This window comes from Melanerpes formicivorus, unplaced genomic scaffold, assembly GCF_026170545.1.
Source record: "Melanerpes formicivorus ecotype bairdi unplaced genomic scaffold, bMelFor1.0.p_v2 SCAF_78, whole genome shotgun sequence".
NCBI classification, from domain to species: Eukaryota; Metazoa; Chordata; class Aves; order Piciformes; family Picidae; genus Melanerpes; species Melanerpes formicivorus.
In genome coordinates this window covers 168768-188316 of record NW_027142430.1, presented here as the reverse complement: position 1 = coordinate 188316, position 19549 = coordinate 168768, and the positions used below count along the sequence as shown (strand labels likewise).

Genomic DNA, 19549 nt, shown 5'->3' with positions numbered 1-19549 from the left:
ACTGGTTTAAGGAACTAAAACTAGGTGAAGCTTGAAATGCTCAACTCAGAGCATGAAGGCAGAACCCAAAAAAACCCACCAGAAGCATTTTTCAGTACAGTTAAGAAGAGGACTTTGTTACAGGCATGTGAGAGCTGGGCTGTGAACAAGTGCACCTGAGGGCAGTGTAAGCTCTGCTGACCTTGTGAACTTTAAACCATCATTTGTGTGTCTTGCACCACAGGTTAGCTACTCCTGCTGAGTTAAAAAGACAGAGCACATGTGTGTATGAACTGCCCAAACATAAGGAACTTGGATGAAATCCCAGGTTTAATTAAGCAGGTGTACTAACCTCCTCTTCTGAAACATCCATGACGACTGAGGAACCAATTCTGCCCTTCATTACTTTATCTCCACCACCAGTCATTGTCCCTAAGGCAAAAGGAGATCACAGAATCAACAATGTTGGAAAAGACCTCAGAGATCATCAAGTCCAACCTATCACCCAACACCTCCTCATGACTAAACCATGGCTCCAAGTGCCACATCCAATCCCTTCTTGAACACCTCCAGGGATGGGGACTCCACCACCTCCCTGGGCAGCACATTCCAATGGCCAATTACTCTTTCTGGGAAGAACTTTCTCCTCGCCACCAGCCTAAACTTCCCCTGGCACAGCTTGAGACTGTGTCCTCTTGTTCTGCTGCTGCCTGCCTGGGAGAAGAGACCAACCCCCACCTGGCTACAATCTCCCTTCAGGGAGTTGGAGAGAGCAAGAAGGTCTCCCCTGAGCCTCCTCTTCTCCAGGCTAAACAAACCCAGCTCCTTCACCCTCTCCTCACAGGGCTGTGCTCCAGACCTCTCACCAACCTCACTGCCCTTCTCTGAACACATTCAAGTGTCTCAATATCCTCCTTAAATTGAGGGGCCCAGAACTGATCAAGTCAGTGAGACAATTGTGCCTCGAGATCACCCACACAGTGCTCAAAATCTACCTGCAAGTGTGTGCTGCAGTACCTGACTGTTCAATGACTTCTCCTTTCAGTGTCACCACCCTCCATCTCTTCTCTGTTTGGAATGCCACTCTGGTAGCTTGATCCAGGTCCGTGGCTACCAGAGTGTCCTGCAGGGCAAAGTAAAACGCCAGGCGGACTCTGGAGTCCTTCACTTGCACCAGGTCAAAGAGCCGAGGGATGTTCTCAGGAGTGGAGATGGCCGGAGTGCTTTTCTCCCATACATCCATCTGCATCACAAAACCAAGATAATCATTCAGTAAAGGAGTGATTCCTCAGGATAAATGATGTGCTTTCATCACTCTAAGGTACAGTAAGGCTTTGCAGTACAACTGCATTTGCTTTAATTAAGTGTTCTTGGGGATCTCTGCTCCCAGTCTCATTAAAGACTTGCTGATAACTCACTGCATGCTTACATACTTGTAAGATTATTTGGGATTATTAAGATTGGTCATTTGTTAAAAAGCCCCTAGATATAAAAACATGAAAGCTGTGATAAGCTTGTGTTGTGCAGGCATAGGTAGCTAAAAAGCTTTCTAATTCTCCGTGGATAAATAGTATGGACATGGGCTTGTTAGAGCAGGGACAGAGCAGGCCATGAAGGTGATCCAAGGTCTGGAGCACCTCTCCTATGGAGACAGGCTGAGAGTTGATGTTGTCCAGCTTGGACAAGAGAAGTCTCCAGGGAGACTTTAGAGCAGCCTTCCAGGATCTGAAGGGGAGAGCCGAAGAGGTACTTTTGACAAGTGACAGGATGAGGGGTGATGGCTTCAAATTGGAAGAAGCTGGATTTAGATTAGAAATTAAGAGGAAATTCTTCCCCATCAGAGTGGTGAGAAACTGGAACAGGTTTGTCCAGAGAAGTTATAGAGGCTCCAAGCCTGGAAGTGTTGAAAGCCAGGGTGGATGCAGCCTTGAGCAAGCTGGTCTGATAAGAGGTGTCCCTACCTGTGGCAGGGGGCTTGGAAATGGAAGACCTTTAAAGTCACTTCTAACCCAAAGCAGTCTGAAATTCCATGATTACTGAACCCCACGTAAGCTACCAGAATGATCTTTCTGGGAGAACACTCTAAGGTACCAACAGACTATTAAAAAGCTCTGTAGTTTAGTTCTACCCTCAATTAAAACATATACAGCACAATAGATTCCTAAGTAACAAACCTGCATCTATGCCTGTTCACACAGATACAGCATTAACACTGTGCACATCATGTTTTGCTAAGGGCAAGGAACCTACTTTGTCCAGGGCAATAAAGGTGGCAATTCCAATCCCACTGTCCTTTAGGAAAGTCACACAGTCCTGTGCAGTGTCGATTGTATCAACCACGATGTGGTCCAGGGCACCGCAGGAGGAGGAGATGGCAACGTCGTACATCTCATCGATGGCTCCCAGGTCTCCCTGATTGAGTGTTGAGAGGGAAGCAGAAGTGCAGAGATCAGCTCAGCATCCATGCTTTCACAGAATCCAGGCATGGTGAGGGTGGGAAGGGACTTCTGGGGATCATCCAGTCCAACCCCCCTGCTAATACAGGGCAGCCACAGCAGCTTGCCCAGCAGCACAGTGCCCAGGGGGGGTTGGAAGCTCTCCACACAAGGAGACTCCACAACCTCTCTGGGCAGCCTGCTCCAGGCCCCCAGCACCCTCACACCAAAGGAGTTTCTCCTCCTCTTCAGATGGAATCTCCTGGGTTCCAGTTTGTGCCCACTTCCCCATGCCCTGTCCCTGGGCACCACTGACAAGAGTCAGGCCCCATCCCCTGGCCCCCCACCCTTTAGCTCTTGCTGAGCACTGATCAGACCTCCTCTCAGGCTGCTTTTCTCCAGGATAAATGGCCCCAGATCTCTCAGCCTCTCCTCTCAAGAGAGATACTTCAGACCCCAATCACCTTCTTAGCCCTGTGCTGCACTCTTAGTTTTGTCTTGGCATTAGAACAAATAGGACAAAAAGTGTCTGTAAAATGTATGAGAAGTGTGGGGTTCTACCATCAGCCAGCTGGACAGGACCCAGTGAGTCAGCCCCTCCTGCCTGCTGTCCTGAGCTGAGACATGGGTATTCATCTCTGAAACATTCTGCTGCATCTGCAGATAAAAGCAGCCCACAACAAGTTGTCCAAGAACAGATTAACCTCACACTCCTGTCTGTGCAAGTGATAACAGAGTGTGAGACAAAATAGACACCAGCTGTACTAGGCAGTGGTTGGCTGCTGGCTGAACTGGATCCCTGTTTAATAAATCTATATGCTAAATGAAGTTGTCTTCCTGAAGCTGAGCTACTTCTCCTTGGACAAGCAGGTGGGGAAAACAAACCAAACCAAAAAGGTAGAACTGCAGGCTACAGAAATAGCACTTTCCTGTGATATTCATGTCAGGGTATGAATGCACTGTCTGGTGGCAGTGGGAAAACAAGAGCAGTGAAGAACTCTACCGCAGCTGCAAACTTTTGGAACATGAAATCAGGGCTGCTTGGAAAGAGCTGCTAAGAGTGTTTGGCTATGAGAGAGCTGTCCATGCTCTTCTGAAGCAACAATAGGGCTCCTCTTGGTTTGACAGGGATGTAAGTAAAATGAGAGGACACAGAAAGAGATGACTAAATATTATAGATTTTGAAGCAGTAAACCCCCCACCAAAAAAACACTGCAGCTCTGATCTCCAAATTCCTAGCAGCTGAGAAATGAGGAATTGTACCTCTCAGTTACAGCCACACCAGCCTGTCACCAGGCAGTTCAAGACCCTTTTAAAATTTACCAGTCTTCCATAGATTCCAGGTAATTTCCCAGCTCTCTTCTGCTGAAGCAGAGCCTCCAGCACCTTCCCTCGAGTCTGACTTTGTGTGAAAGAAGATTTGGACTCCTCTACTTTTTCATGCAGCTCTTGAAAAAGTGTCCTGGCTTCTGATTCTTCTGTGCTCAGCTCCTCAAGCTCCTTCTTTTTCTAGCAGTCAGAAGAGAGACATTATCTTAGCCTCAGAAGTTTCACATTCATGACTGGCTAGGCAACAAAACCAGGCACTGACAGGTGGGAGCAGCAAACCTTCAAGAGAAGAATGGTTGGCGTTGGGATACGCTTTGGCTGTTAGTGCTGCTTTCATACAAGAGTGGCAGCTTATGAATGCATCAACCAGGCTTAGGAGCAGGGAAAGGGATTGTTCTCCTTTGGGGTTATTCAAATAGAACAGAATTAAACCAGGTTGGAAAAGACCTTCGAGATCATAGAATCCAACCTGTCACCCAACAATATCTAATCAGCTAAACCATGGCACCATGGGCCTCATCCACGCTCTTTTTAAACACTTCTGGGGTGACTACTCCACCACCTCCCTGGGCAGCCCATCCCAGTGGCCAATCTTTCATGCTTGGAAGAATTTCTTCCTAACATCCAGCCTAAACCTCCACTGGTGCAGCTTGAGACTGTGTCCTCTTGTTCTGATGCTGGCTGTCTGGGAGAAGAGACCAACCCCCACCTGGCTACAACCTCCCTTCAGGGAGTTGCAGAGAGCAAGAAGGTCTCCCCTGAGCCTCCTCTTCTCCAGGCTAAGCAACCCCAGCTCCCTCAGCCTCTCCTCACAGGGCTGTGCTCCAGACCCCTCCCCAGCTTTCTTGCCCTTCTCTGGACGCCTTCCAGCAGCTCAACATCTTTCCTAACCTGAGGAGCCCAGAACTGGACACAGGACTCAAGGTGTGGCCTCAGCAGTGCTGAGCACAGGGCACAATGACCTCCCTGCTCCTGCTGGCCACTCTTTCTGATGCAGGCCAGGATGCCCTTGGCCTTCTTGGTCACCTGGGCACACTGCAGGCTCATGTTCAGCCTACTATCAACCAGTACCCCCAGGTCCCTTTCTGCCTGGCTGCTCTCCAGCCACTCTGACCCCAGGCCTGTAGCACTGCCTGGGGTTGTTGTGGCCAAAGTGTAGAACCTGGCACTTGGATGTGTTCAATCTCCTGCCCTTGGACTCTGCCCATCTGCCCAGCCTGGCAAGGTCTCTCTGCAGAGCTCTCCTACCCTCTAACAGATCAACTCCTGCCCCCAGCTTGGTGTCATCTGCAAACTTACTGAGGATGGACTCAATCCCTCATCCAGATCCATCAGTAGAGACAATGAACAGGATGGGGCCCAGCACTGATCCCTGGAGGACACCACTAGTAACTGGCTGCCAGCTGGATGTGGCATCACATGCAATTCAAAGGCAGCTCTGAAACAGCCATTTACTTTTTTTCAGCGTCTCATTGTAGTATTTCATTCCCTTGCAGGGATATGCAGGATTTCATTTCAGTGCTTAATGCTAGCATTTGCTTAACCCAAAGTAAGTTTGAAACCCAATTCTGACTCCACTGGTTAACTGAGTGTTACAATATAGGTTTGAAATGTTACTTTTCTGGGGTTTGTTTCTTTCATCCAGAACTGCTGCTCAAAGGAAGAGAGGAATGCTGGTTTATGTGCTGTAACACTGTATTATGATTCAAACAAATTAGAATAGAATAGAATAGACCAGACCAGGCCAGGTTGGAAGAGACCTTCAAGATCATCGAGTCCAACCTATCACCCAACACCACCTAATCAACTAACCCATGGCACCAAGCACCCTATCAAGTCTCCTCCTGAACACCTCCAGGGATGGTGACTCCACCACCTCCCTGGGCAGCACATCCCAGCGGGCAATCACTCTGTCTGTGTAGAACTTCTTCCTAACCTCCAGCCTGAACCTCCCCTGGCACAGCTTGAGACTGTGTCCTCTTGTTCTGCTGCTGGCTGCCTGGGAGAAGAGACCAACCTCTGCCTGTCTACAACCTCCCTTCAGGGAGGTGGAGAGAGCAAGGAGGTCACCCCTGAGTCTCCTCCTCTCCAGGCTAAGCAACCCCAGCTCCCTCAGCCTCTCCTCATAGGGCTGTGCTCCAGACCCCTCCCCAGCTTTTTTGCCCTTCTCTGGACATGTTCCAGCAAGTCAACCTCCTTCCTAAACTGAGGGGCCCAGAGCTGGACACAGGACTCAAGGTGTGGCCTAACCAGTGCTGTGTACAGAGGCAGAATGACCTCCCTGCTCCTGCTGGCCACACTCTTCCTGATGCAAGCCAGGATGCCCTTGGCCCTCCTGGCCACCTGGGCACACTGCAGGCTCATGTTCAGTACTCTCACCTCCTTCAATTCCTGTTCAGCTGGGGGTATTCTATTGTTGAAATCTTCGATAGCAGCTTTCCTCTTCTCCAGGGTCTCTGAAGTGGTGGCCAGAGCCTCCTTTGCCTCGTTGAGGTTAGACACAGCAGTATTGTAACGGCTGAGGTAGATATCGAGCTCTGACTGGGCAATGTCCATGTTTTCTCGTGCTTCATTCACTGATTTGCTGAGCTCCATCAGCTCTTCCTCTTTGCCCTGCAAAATGCACAATGTTCCAACTCGAAGCAGACAGCTGTGGCATTTGTTACATCAGTCACACTGCAGGGCAGGGATGAAGGAAATGGACTCATTCCTTTAGTGGCTCTCCTGTCAGTAGAAGACACTTCCCTTCAAGAACAAGTGCTGCTTAATCTATGAACATATTCTATATAGAAATGAACCCAGGCTTTACTCACAATCAAAGAGCATCAGGGCATTATCCCAAGACATTTTACCGAGTCCCAGCATGGTGGGGGCTGGAAAGGACCTCTGGAGCTCACCCAATCCAAGCCCCTGCTCCAGCAGGGCACCCACAGCAGCTTGCCCAGCAGCACAGTGCCCAGGGCGGGTTGGAAGCTCTCCACACAAGGAGACTCCACAACCTCTCTGGGCAGCCTGCTCCAGACCTCCAACACACTCAGACCAAAGGAATTTCTCCTCCTCTTCAGGTGGAGCCTCCTGGGTTCCACTTTGTGCCCATTGGCTCTTGTCCTGTCACTGGGTACCACTGACAAGAGTCTGGCCCCAGCCTCTTGCCCCCTACCCATTAGATATTGATCAGCATTGCTAAGATAATCCATGCAAGCTTTGAACCGCTTTATCAGCTTAGAGTTGAGAGGAGCCCTACTTACAGATCAGATGGAGCCTTCACATCTTCAAGCTCAGAAAAGAATGCCCCAAATGCACAGGATAAATTTCCAGTCTCCATGTGTTTGGTGACTGAATAGCTAACACTAACCAGGTGTCATTAGGGTAGCCATCCAGGAATCCCAAGCCAGGTCACAGCTGTGTGAAGGCCTCAGAACACAGATTTTGAGAATCTGTTTATTTATTTAAGCAATACCCTGGCTTAAATATTTTGATGGGGGAAAAAATAAAGCTCCAAGTGTGCTCAGTTAATAGGAGTGTAGATTTATGTAACACACAGATGAATGATAGACTGATGGCACTATTAAGAGCAGGCAACTTACTGAGATTGATTTAGCTCTGGTGATAAATTCAGAATCAATTTCCCACTGAACCAACACAGGAAACTGTGCCTGTCACATAAAATATCACAGCTCTGCTGTGATGGTTTCATTCCCAAGTGCATCAGCTATACAACAGTTAATACAGTAGATGTGCTAAGGCAGAACAGTCCAAACCTCTTTTTCCTTCTGAATCCCTCGTGTTTCTTCCTTAAGGTTACTCAAAACCTCCTTCAGCTTTTCTTCTTCTTTCTCTTTGTTCTTCTCAAGCAGCTCTTTCTTAGAGTTTGCTTCGCTGATGGCTTTTTCACTAACAGAAGTTACAGATTTCAGTTCTTCTACCTACACAAGGAAAAGGTTTAACTTCCTCTCTCACTAAACCAAACCGCTTTTGCCTTATTTTTCAACCCTGCATTTCAAGTCAAAGGAAACCTAAGCTGATGTGGGTTTGTATGACAAGATCCACTGTGGCTCTAGCAGGAGCTTATTGCAAGGCTTGTTTGGTTCTACACCCACCCAGAGGGAAGCAGGACACAGCAGTAACAAACACAGCTCTATGCCTAAGACAAATCTTTAAATGACAAGAAGACTTCATTCTTAAACACCTACTTCCAGAAGGCCAAAGAGTGATTGAAGATCTAGAACAGCTGGGAACAACCCACTTGGTCAAATGTATCCCTTGAATTAGCTAAATTAACAAAGGAAATGGAAAAACCAGAATGTTTTTAAAAGGTAGCAGCTGTGAGAACACTCAGCACTCTTGTGATCTCCACAGACACCAGAAAAAGATGCTTCCCAAGCCACGAGAGCTCTCAGCAGAGCTAGAAAGCAACAGGAAAGCTTCTGGCTTTGCCTTCAGGCAGCAAACAGCCTGATACTGCTGGCCACAGTCCCCCATAATCAGATGAGAGAGAATAATGCCCTGCTTCAACAAGTGATTTGCAAACAATCCCCAGCTCATTTCAATGGCATCAAATATCTGCTTTACAAAAAACAAACCAAAAAAAAATCCAAATATAGTTTTTTTTTTGCCTCCTCTTTGTTGCACAAAGTACAATTGGTGCCCTCTGCAATTCTATCCCAGCTGCAAGAAGATGTTCTCATCTAGACCACCCAATTCCACTTCAGCTGCAGTCAACACTACCTTTTCTTTGTCCTTTTGTTGTTGCTTCTCCAGTTTTTTAGCTTTGGTTTTGGCATGCTTCAGATTTTCCCTTACTTTAACATCCTGTAAATCCAGCTGAGTGAATTTTTCTTTAGTTTCTTCTATGAAATGTTGAATTTTTTTCATTTTCCTAAAAGGGAAGGGGGGAAAAAAGAAGACAAATTGATTCCACACCCTATACAAAGCAGTCAGCAGAGCTTCGTTTCATAAGCAAACACAGGGAACTTAAACCAACACTTCTTAGTTGTGGTGGAAAGATAACATTCAATGCTTACTATACTCACAGTATACTCCCCCAGATGTAGCATCAGAAGATCAACTGACAAAGCAACACTAAAGATACCTCCAGAAATGGGCTGGTTTTCCTTTGGTAGAAGCTCTTGCAGCCCAGAATACAAATGGTATCCTAGGCTGCAGCCAGAGGAGTGTGGGCAGCAGGGCAAGAGAGGGGATTCTGCCCTTTGGCTCTGCTCAGACCTCATCCCCAGTCCTGCCTCCAGTTTTGGTGTCCCCACCAGAAAAAGGACACAGACCTGCTGGAGGAGCTGTGGCCCTGAGGAGGCCACAGAGATGATCCAAGGGCATCACAGCTCTGCTGTGAGCACAGGCTGAGGGACTTGTGGGTGGTCAGCCTGGAGAAGACTAAGGGGCTACCTTAGAGCTGTCTTCCAATGCCTAAAGAGATCCTACAGCAGAGTCCAAAGAGTGGTGATCAATGATTCCAAGTCCAGCTGGAGAGCTGTAACTAGCTGAGTCCCCCAGGGACCAGTGCTGGGTCCTGTTCAACATCTTCCTCAATGAGATAGTCTGCTCAGCAGGTTTGCTGAGGATACCAAACCGGGAGGCTTAGCTGAGACACCTGAAGGCTGTGAGGCCATGCAGAGACTTGGGCAGGCTGAGAGCTGGGCACAGAGGAACCTAAGGAGGGTCAAGAAGGATGAGTGCAGAGTCCTGCAGCTGGGAAGGAAGAATAAACTGCAGCAGGACAGGCTGGGAGGGGATCTGCTGGAGAGCAGCCCCAAGGAGAAGGAGCTGGGAGTGCTGCTGGACAACAAGTTCTGCATGGGACAGCAATGTGCCCTGGGGGCCAAGAAGGCCAAGGGGGTCCTGGGCTGCATTCAGAGGAGTGTGGCCAGCACAGCCAGGGAGGTTCTCCTCCCTCTCTGCTCTGCCCTGCTGAGACCTCACCTGCAATATTGCATCCAGGTCTGGGCTGCCCAATTCAGGAGGGACAGGGATCTGCTGGAGAGTCCAAGGGAGGGCTCCAAGGATGCTGAAGGGACTGCAGCACTGCCTGGGGAGGAGAGGCTGAGAGCCCTGGGGCTGTTCAGTCTGAAGAGAAGACTGAGAGGGATCTGCTCAATGTCTATCAGTATCTGAGGGCTGGGGGTCAGGAAGGAAGTGACAGGGACAGGCTCTGCTCATCTGCACCCTGGGATAGGACAAGAGGCAATGGATGGAAACTGCAGCACAGGAGGTTCCAGCTCAACATAAGGAGGAACTTCTTCCCTGTGAGGGTCCCAGAGGCCTGGAGCAGGCTGCCCAGAGAGGTTGTGGAGTCTCCTTCTCTGGAGCCTTTCCAGCCCTGTCTGGATGTGTTTCTGTGTGACCTGTGCTGGATTCTCTGGTCCTGCTCTGGCAGGGGGGTTGGACTCGAAGATCTTTGGAGGTCCCTTCCAACCCCTAACATCCTGTGAGCCTGTGCTGCAGTGGGACTTTTGCTGAGGGTGTCTGAGCCAGGCCAAGGGGGAATGGTTTGAAGCTGAGGCAGAGCAGGGTTAGAGTGGAGCTGAGGAAGAAGTTGTTCATTGTGAAGGTGGTCAGACTCTGGCACAGGCTGCCCAGGGGGTCTGTGGAGTCCTCCTCCCTGGGGGTGTTCAAAGCCAGGCTGGATGAGGCCTTGAGCAGCTGAATCTAGTTGAGAGGTGTCCCCAGGTGTTCCTCCTCTCACAAGACCTCTATGCAGCTTTTTCTGAACACCTCATGTGCAGCACCTAACACACAGCACTCAAAGCTTACAATTCCACACAGAAAGTACTTACTTTTCAACATCTTTCAGAGCTTTATTCTTGGTTTTCAATTCATCAGCAAGTTTACTGCCTTTCTCATTCATATCTTTAGTTTCTTCATGAATTTTTTCTTTCTCCATCTCCAGATCTTTTATTTGTTTCTTCAGGTCATACCTAGAACAAAACCAAGCCATAACCCTCCAATCTCCATTTCTTTCATAAAGCCAGTATCATACTAAATACAGGTTTTGAATCTTAAGTGTAACCAAGCAAAGACAGGCTGAGGGAGCTGGCCTTCTTCAGCCTGGAAGACTCCAGGGGCACCTTAAGAGTTGCCTTCCAATACCTGAAGGGATCCTACAGGAAGGCTGCAGAGGGACTTTTCCTGAGGGTGCCTGGAGTCAGGACAAAGGGGAATGGTTTGAAGCTGAGGCAGAGCAGGGAGCTTAGGCAGAAGTTCTTCAGTATGAGGGTGGTGAGACTCTGCCACAGGCTGCCCAGGGAGGCTATGGATATCTCCTCCTTAGGGGTGTTCAAAGCCAGGCTGGATGAGGCCTTGAGCAACTGAGTCTAGTTGAGAGGTGTCCCTGGGCATGGTGGGGAAGTTGGAGCAGATGGAATGGAATGGAATAGAATAGGACTAAACCAGGTTGGAAGAGACCTTCAAGATCATCGAATCCAACCCATCACCCAACACCACCCAATCAACTAAACCATGGCACCAAGCACCCTATCAAGTCTCCTCTGAGGTCCCTTCCAACCTAACCAAGTCTATGACAATTCAAAACAAAATCACTAACAAAAATCAATTAACTTGAAAGGGCCAACAAGGCTGTTAAGAACTGCACAGTGTTTCTGTCATGGCAGCAGAATTTAACCCAAGCACTCCCACAGTAAGAGGCAACCCAAAGCTCCAGAGAGTTACTCACATGTGGTACTGGCAGATGCGATTCTTCTCCTGGAACAGTTTGTTTTCCACACGCAGAAACTCTATAGCATTGTTCTTTTCTCCTTCCAAGGCATCCTTTTCTTTCTCCACCATTTTCACTCTGTTTAACTAGACAAAAATGGGTGGGCCGTTGATGGCTGGACTGTTCAGTGCATAAGGCATTGGCTGGAAGGTTGCAACCAGAGGGGAGTGGTCAATGGATCGAAGTCCAAATGGAGATGGGTGACAAGTGGTGTCCCTCAGTGTGGTGGTTTAGGCTGGGTGCCAGCCCTGATGCCACTGCACAGGCCACACCTGGGATGTTCCAAAGGGGGCCCAGCCTAGGGGGTGGTCAGAGGAAGCCACGTATTTCATTCCCACAATGCCCTGCTCCCCTATAAAACATCAGCACAGGGTCCTCTCTTTCTCTTTTCTCCCTTGCCACTGCCTAGGTAAAACAGCATGAGCTGCCTCCCTTGGGCCTGCCCAGGCCCAAGGTTGGGTTGGGGGGGAGAAAGAGCCCTGGGGGTGGGGTTTGGGTGTACCTCCAGGTGGGGGATGGGACGTTCTTGGGTATGTTCTGGGATCTCTCTCTCTCTCTTTGTCATAGTGCTTGTGGTTTTCTGTAAAACTTTGTTTCTTTTCCATTTAACCTTTCCACCACTTTTTGCAATCTGTTTTGTCTGAGTCTTTCTTTTGCCTGTGGTGGGAAAGCTGGTCTCCCAATCCACTACACTCAGGGATCCCCACTGGCACCTGTGCTCTTTAGTATTTTTATCAATGCTATAGACAGGTGGATGGAGGGCAGCATCAGCAGCGTGCAGATGACACCAAGCTGAGCCATGCTGTCAACATGTTAGTGGGACAGGATGGCATCCAGAGGGACCTAGACGAGCTGGAGAGGTGGTGCCCAGGTGAACCTCATGAGGCTCAACGAGAGCAAGTGCAGGGTTCTGCACCTGGGCCAGAAGAATCCTCAGTATCAATACAGACTGGGGGAGGAGGTGACAGAAAGCAGCCCTGAGGAAAAGGATTTGGTGGTGCTGGTGGGGAAGAAGCTGGACAAGAGACAGCAATAGGCACTTGCAGCCCAGAAGGCTTCGAGTCTCCTCATACAGCTGTGAAAGCATCATCTCAGCAACACTCTACTTCACTCTTCTGCTCTCCTCAGCATAGGACAGGTTTTCCTGCTCCTTCTCAACATTACAAAGCAACAGGAGCAAAATGAAAACAGTCTCCTGTTGTCCTAGAGAAGATTTAGGTTGGATATGTAGAATTTCTTCCCCAAAAAGGGCTGCCCAGGGCAGTGGCAGAGTCCCCATCCCTGGAGAGATTTCCAAGCTGTGGAGATGTGGTGCTGAGGACCATGGTTTACTGGTGACCTGGCAGTGCTGGGTTAAGGGTTGGACTCAATGACTTTAAAAGTCTCTTCCAACCAAAATGATTCTATGATAGTCCTGTGTGCTGTTCAGCAGCAGGAGTCTGGCAGATCAAACACCCTATCTGGATGCATTCAGATAACCATCACCTCTTCCTCTAGCTGCTCTGAGCAGCATTTAACACATGTAGATACGACCAAAGCGTTCAGCAGGTAGAATCCCAGGTTCCAACTCATGCAGTCAAACCTTTGGGAGTGGAAAGTCACCAGCATTCTAAGTGTTTAAAGAAGGGCAACTGAAGCTGACAGCCTATTTCTTTTAGAAAGAAGAGCAGGTGCAACAGAGAACTCCACAATCCTCTGCACCCCTCCTGCAGGGGAGTGCCAAACATTAATCAAGCCTTGACCTTGATTGCTCTCCTCAGCAATCCAGTAACAAAACCTTGCAAGCTGATTTGGTTTCTTCATCACTTCAGTAACACTTCCCAAGACTCACCTTTTCTCCTCTCTTCTCGTTCAGAAGCTCAACCCTGCGACAGAGAGTTTGGATGGGCTCCTTGAGCCGTGCAGATCCTATTATGTCTTCTAAATACTCAAGCATGCCTTCATCGTGTTCAGTCTGGCCTTTGGGTTTCATCATTGAGATCTGTTCCACTTCCCCCTTGGAAAAGAAAAGTTTGATGTGTGCTTTCCTTTGCATTTGATACATTTTTTTCTTTCCTGGGGGAAAGAGTCAGGATTCTGAACAGATCCATCCATGGCTGGATTGCAGGTATGTGAGCAGAGTCTAGTGGTGTAAAAGAACAGAATAAAGCACTGCTCAAAAGTGACTAATCAGAGAAAACACAAAGGGAAAACAAAGAGCAATATGAATACAAATTTCCTTTGAGGAGCATGTGGTTGGTGGTGAGGAGCATGAAAATCAGGGACTCTTCTGAAGCCAACATTTAGGGCTAAGCATTGCCCTGAACTAAAAATGGGTAGATTCAGACTGGATGTTGCTCTTTCTGGTGGTTTGTGTCCAGAGAAGGGCCATGAGGAGAAGCAGAGGGCTGGAGCTGCTCTGCTCTGGAGACAGACTGAGAGAGTTGGGGTTGTGCAGGCTGGAGAGGAGAAGGCTCCCAGGAGACCTTCTGGTGGCCTTCCAGGATCTGCAGGGGGCTCCAAGAAAGCTGGGGAGGGACTTGTGAGGGTATCGGGGAGGGATAGGACTGGGGGGGATGGAGCAAAACTAGAAGTGGGGAGATTGAGATTGGCTGTGAGGAAGAAGTTATTGGCCATGAGGGTGGTGAGAGCCTGGCACAGGTTGCCTAGGGAGGTGGTGGAAGCCTCCTGCCTGGAGGTGTTTGCAGCCAGGCTGGCTGTGGCTGTGAGCAACCTGCTGTAGTGTGAGGTGTCCCTGCCCATGGCAGGGGGGTTGGAACTGGCTGAGCCTTGAGGTCCCTTCCAACCCTGACAATTCTGTGAGTCTGTGATTCATGTGGCTGAAGATTCCAAAGTGTGTTTCCCCAACAAGAGAGGAGAAGACAAGCAAGCATGCCCTCTAGGTCAGGGAGCACCCAATGGTCTTAGGATAGGTTAAGGTACCTGAAGAGAACAGAATAGAATTAACCAGGTTGGAAGAGACCTTTGAGATCATCAAGTCCAACCTATCACCCAACACCATCCATCAACTAACCCATGGCACCAAGCACCCCATCAAGTCTCTTCCTAAACACTTCCAGGGATGATGACTCCACCACCTCCCTGGGCAGCACATCCCAGTGGCCAATAACTCTTTCTATGAAGAACTTCTTCCTAACGTCAGCCTAAACCTTCCCTGGCACAGCTTGAGACTGTGTCCTCTTGTTCTAGTGCTGGCTGCCTGGGAGAAGAGACCAACCCCCACCTGGCTACAACCTCCCTTCAGGGAGTTGCAGAGAGCAATGAGGTCTCCCCTGAGCCTCCTCTTCTGCAGGCTAAGCAACCCCAGCTCCCTCAGCCTCTCCTCACAGGGCTGTGCTCCAGACCCCTCCCCAGCTTTCTTGCCCTTCTCTGGACACCTTCCAGAGTTCTCTTTAGAAAACAGAATGTCCATAAAATCCTATCTGATGGATGAACTGGATGGGTAATTCACACAACTGAACCTTCCTTGTTGGAGAAAGGAGAATTCTTTAAGCATTAGGCTTCATTAGATTGCCCTTTATGGACAACATGAAATTATTAAGCTGAATAACAGCAATTAAAAAAAATAAAATCAGAATGAGGAAAGCTTCACCTGAGACAATGCCATGGGCTGCTTATCTTCCTGATGCTATTCACTAGCCAAGCAAAACACCTGCTATCACCAGTTTATGTTTAGGGCAGAGCAGGACAATGCTTCCAAACACAGATTGTGTTTTGTAAATGAGGTGGCCATAGAGACATGCAGCAGAACACACACACTAAAATCTGGAGCAGGAACATGTGTGACACAGAGTTGTGCTCACTGGCAGAGTCTAGTTGGAGGCCTGTATCTAGTGGAGGGGTCAGTACTGTTCAATATATTTATGGATGACCTGGATGAGGGCACAGAGGGCACTGCCAGCCAGTGTGCTGATGACACCAAACTGGGAGGAGTAGCTAACATACCTGCTGCCATTCAGCCAGATCTGGGCAGGCTGAAGAGTTGAATGGGGCTCAAACTGAATGAAATCCAAGAAAGACAATTATAGAGTCTGACAGATGGGAAAGAACACCCCTACAGACCAGCAGAGGTTGGGTGGGGACTGACCTGTTGGAGAGCAGAGTAGGGAAAGGGGACCTGGAGGTCCTGGTGGACAGAAGGATGCCCATGAGCCAGAAATGTGCTCTTGTGGCCAAGAAGGCCAAGGGCATCCTGGGGGGGGGATTAGAAGAAGGGTGGCAAATAGGTCAAGAAGTTCTCCTGCCCCTCAACTCTGCTGTGCTGAGGCCACATCTGGCATATTGTGTCCAGTTCTGGGACCCTCAGGTCAAGAAGGACCTCAGGGAACTGCTTGAGAGTCCAGCAAAGAGCCACAGAGCTGCTGCAGGCAGTGGAACACCTCCCTGTGAGGCCAGGCTGAGGGAGCTGGGGCTTGGAGCAGAGGAACCTGAGGGCTGCCCTCATTGCTGGGGATCAAGATGTGCAGGGCTGGAGCCAGGCTCTGCTCAGGGATGGCCAAGGAGAGCACAAGGGGCACTGGGGGCAAGCTGGAGCAGAGGAAGTGCCAGGGGAACAGAAGGGAAAATTTCATCCCTCTGAGGGTGCTGAAGGCCTGGAACAGGCTGCCCAGAGAGGCTGTGGAGGTTCTTTCTCTGGAAACATTCCAACCCATCTGGATGTGTTCCTGTGTGCCCTGACCTGGGAGAGCCTGCTCTGGCAGGGAGGTTGGACTGGATGATCTTTGGAGGTCCCTTCCAACCCTTAAAATTCTGTGATTCTGTATTTACTCTTCAAAAACCTGGATAACTGGCACCTGATGAGACCACTTCTCTGTAAAACAAATACCCAGTAGTGCAGAGCACAGACTGAAGATCATAGACTGGCGGTGGTTGGAAGGGACCTCTGGAGATCACCCAGTCCAACCCCCTGCTAAAGCAGGACACCCACAACAACTTGCAGCACAAAGCCCAAGGAGGGGTTGGAAGCTCTCCACACAAGGAGATTCCACAACCTCTCTGGGCAGCCTGCTCCAGGCCTCCAGCACCCTCACACCAAACAACTTTCTTCTCCTGTTCTTTAACTTTTTCCTTATTCAAGATGCCATCACAAACTTTATAATCAATACTAAATCATCCCAAAGAGTTCTAAATTGCCTGAGAACTGACATAGTCATCTCCATATCAGAGTACCAGGAGTGGCTTTTGGATTGATTTTTAAATACATGGAACAAACTGTATTAGTTCTTAATTCAGGTTTAGAACTGACAAGATTTAAAACCCACATGAAAATATAACTTATGTTCCTGTGTATGTGAAAAAAGGCTCAGTCAATACCCAAAGTGAAAACAGAGTTAAGAATTTAGTTGGCTGATTGCTGAGCTTGAGCTGACAGCCTAGTATGGATGAGGAAGAACTTCCAAGAACATACAAGGAGGGTGATTAATGAGCCTGCTGGAGAACCAGAAAGGACAGTCACAGAAGCCAGGCAAGGGCAGGATTTTGGGTCAAGCACTGCAGCAAACCAGAGCTGAAACCCACTAAGAAACTCGAGGATGAGGGTCTGCAGACTGAAGTCACTGGAGATTTTTTCCACCGTGGTGTACAATGACACCTAGTGGCCCTCTGTTTTCCTTCCACTGAGTAAATACCAATTGGCTGAGCTCTGGGAAAATGCAAAGTGTTGCAAAATACGAGCTTTGGGGGGAAAGAAAAAGTAATGAAAAGAAGTCTTTCTTGCACATAATTCCTTTGTCAGAGTAAAACAAGGAGGCGGGGGGGGGGTTAAGTACAAACTTTAGACGTTGATTGCACCTAAAGCTTTGATTTTCTGCTAATCACTGTTCTTAAGAGTGTCATCAGGTTTGACAAGACAGAAAAAAAAAACCCAACCCAACTCTCTTGATTTCTTATGCATCTCACAGAATCACACTGAACAACTGGTTGGAAGAGACCCCCAAGCTTGCCCAGTTCAACCTTCGACCCAGCACCCAAGGGTCAACGCTAAACCACAGCCCTAAGCATCAGGTCCACAGGCTGCCTGAACACCTCAAGCCCCTAAACAATGAGTTTCCTAACTGCAGTTGTATGACATGCAATGCCAATTACACATTTGCCCCCTTGCCACAAAACAATGGTTTCTTCACCACCAAACACCTCTCAGTCACTGTTCCTGGGGAGGAAAGCCTGTCACCTCCTACATTTCTGTGGGATTGTCCTAGGCCTAGCTTGTTTCCTCCTGCATTTCCCCTGCTTGCATCCAAGAACCAAAAACCCCACAGAAAACATTTAATTAATGCTCTAGAGGCTGCTGAGCATCAAGTCTAAGAATAGTCTACACTGTGTGTTTCCCCAAGTTAAGTGCTGCTGCCTGGATTTGGAGTTGGAGAATTATCTTAAAGATCTTTTCCAAGCAGAATGAATCTGTTCTGTGATTTACCACAAGCACAGGAGGGGTGAGGAACACAAGTCAGCTTTTAAAATGACCACCTCTGAGTCACAACCATCTAAAAAGGATGAGGATGCAGTTGTGAGGGTTCTCCATAGCTCACCCAGGCCATGGAATTTAGCTACAATACGTGTAACAGTATAGTAAATGACTACATTTAATCCAGTTGCAGCTAATTCTACAACCTCCTTAGTTAGGAAGCCAGGGGTTGGTTTGTCTACATACATCAATAAATCACCACAGGCAAACAACTTTAGAATGACACATTCTTCATCTCATATGATGACCACTTAAATGCTTGGATTCCTATCAAGCTTAAAAATGAAACCCCTTAGAAACAGCAATTGGGTAATAGGAGGATTAATGCTATTTACCAAGCTTAATACATTGAGATACCTGTTTAGCCCACTCCTATAGTTAACATATAAAGAAACAAGAAGGTTTCCAGCTGTTTCAAGGGATGGAGCAGACCGAAAAAAGGCTGAGCCTGCTCTTCTTGCCATTAGACATGATAATGATTAACAGGGGAAACCCAGAGTTTACAACTCTTCCTTCTGTTGAACCAGGTAACTGAACTGATCTGCTCCCAGCTTTTGAGCTGGGCTTCTTCCCTGACCCATTATTTGAGCTATGTCAAAATAAAACCCAAACAAAACCCATCCTGGCTCTTTTTTTTTTTTTTTTTGTTTTCCTAGTAAAAGCTCTTCCAAAACACAGACAGCATTTGTGAAAGTGAAACTAAGAGGGCAGCAGGCAGGCATTTGTTGCAAAGGAAACATGCTCAGGACAGACCACCAGGAAAACTCTATTTTTTTGCCTCAGTTACTTTCCTCTAGTTCCCAGACATGAATCCATGAGAGGAAGGGCAGCAATGCCCAGCAAACCCACTGCATGCTCTAGGTAGCTGAGGAGACAATCAAAATGGATGTCAACACCAAGATGCTGGTGACACTGGCACACAGCTAACAAATAAAACCTCAAGCAGTTAAGAAATCAGCTTATGAAAAAGCATCGAATATCCCATAAGGGTTTGGGGAAGGCTCCACGATCAATGGAAACACTCTGCATGGAATTGTGATCCCACTTTGTCTCTGCACCGCATGGGAAGTCTTCTGCACCAGACAAAGCCATTACTGGGATGCTGGCAGAGGACTGGTAACAGTCAATTCAAACACTGACACTGGGACAGGCTGCCCAGGGAGGCTGTGGATGTCCCCTCCCAGGAAGTGCTCAAGGCCAGGTTGGATGAGGCCTTTGAGCAACCTGGGCTGGTGGGAGGTGTCCCTGCCCATGGCAGAGAGGTTGGAACTGGAGGATTCCTGATGGTCCTTTCCAACCTAAACACTTCTGTGAATATCTGAATAACGACCATACACCTAAAGAACACTTCCTACAGAAAACCTGAGCTTAGTTACAAGTTGATCTGTGGAGAAATTTCTAGGCAATAACATTAGCTGACTGCTGTGGCAAATAATGAGAATCTTTGCTTGACAGCAGGCTACCAAGGCATGAAAAAAGGGCAAGAGCCATCTGCCCATCATTTCCTCTCATGTCAAGCACAAGGAATCACTTCATGGCATTTGGAAGCTGGAGATTCCACCTTCCTTCGCAAAGCTGAACATTTGAGGTGAACTGTTTCAGTGTCATGAAGTT

General features: G+C 48.4%; 1 protein-coding gene across 4 annotated transcripts in view; it reads right to left on the bottom strand.

Annotated features, from left to right (window-relative positions):
- Positions 1 to 19549, bottom strand: part of SMC4 (structural maintenance of chromosomes 4) — a 46134-nt gene that overhangs the window by 10341 nt on the left and 16244 nt on the right. For all 4 annotated transcript variants that reach the window (XM_068164287.1, XM_068164289.1, XM_068164291.1 and 1 more), the window contains 10 exons: positions 13304 to 13468; positions 11431 to 11558; positions 10535 to 10675; positions 8472 to 8622; positions 7505 to 7669; positions 6123 to 6356; positions 3738 to 3923; positions 2230 to 2391; positions 997 to 1222; positions 332 to 411 (listed from right to left, as the gene is read on the bottom strand). In XM_068164287.1, coding sequence (XP_068020388.1) covers positions 332 to 411; positions 997 to 1222; positions 2230 to 2391; positions 3738 to 3923; positions 6123 to 6356; positions 7505 to 7669; positions 8472 to 8622; positions 10535 to 10675; positions 11431 to 11558; positions 13304 to 13468 — 1638 coding nt within the window. The remainder of the gene's footprint in view (positions 1 to 331; positions 412 to 996; positions 1223 to 2229; positions 2392 to 3737; positions 3924 to 6122; positions 6357 to 7504; positions 7670 to 8471; positions 8623 to 10534; positions 10676 to 11430; positions 11559 to 13303; positions 13469 to 19549) is intronic.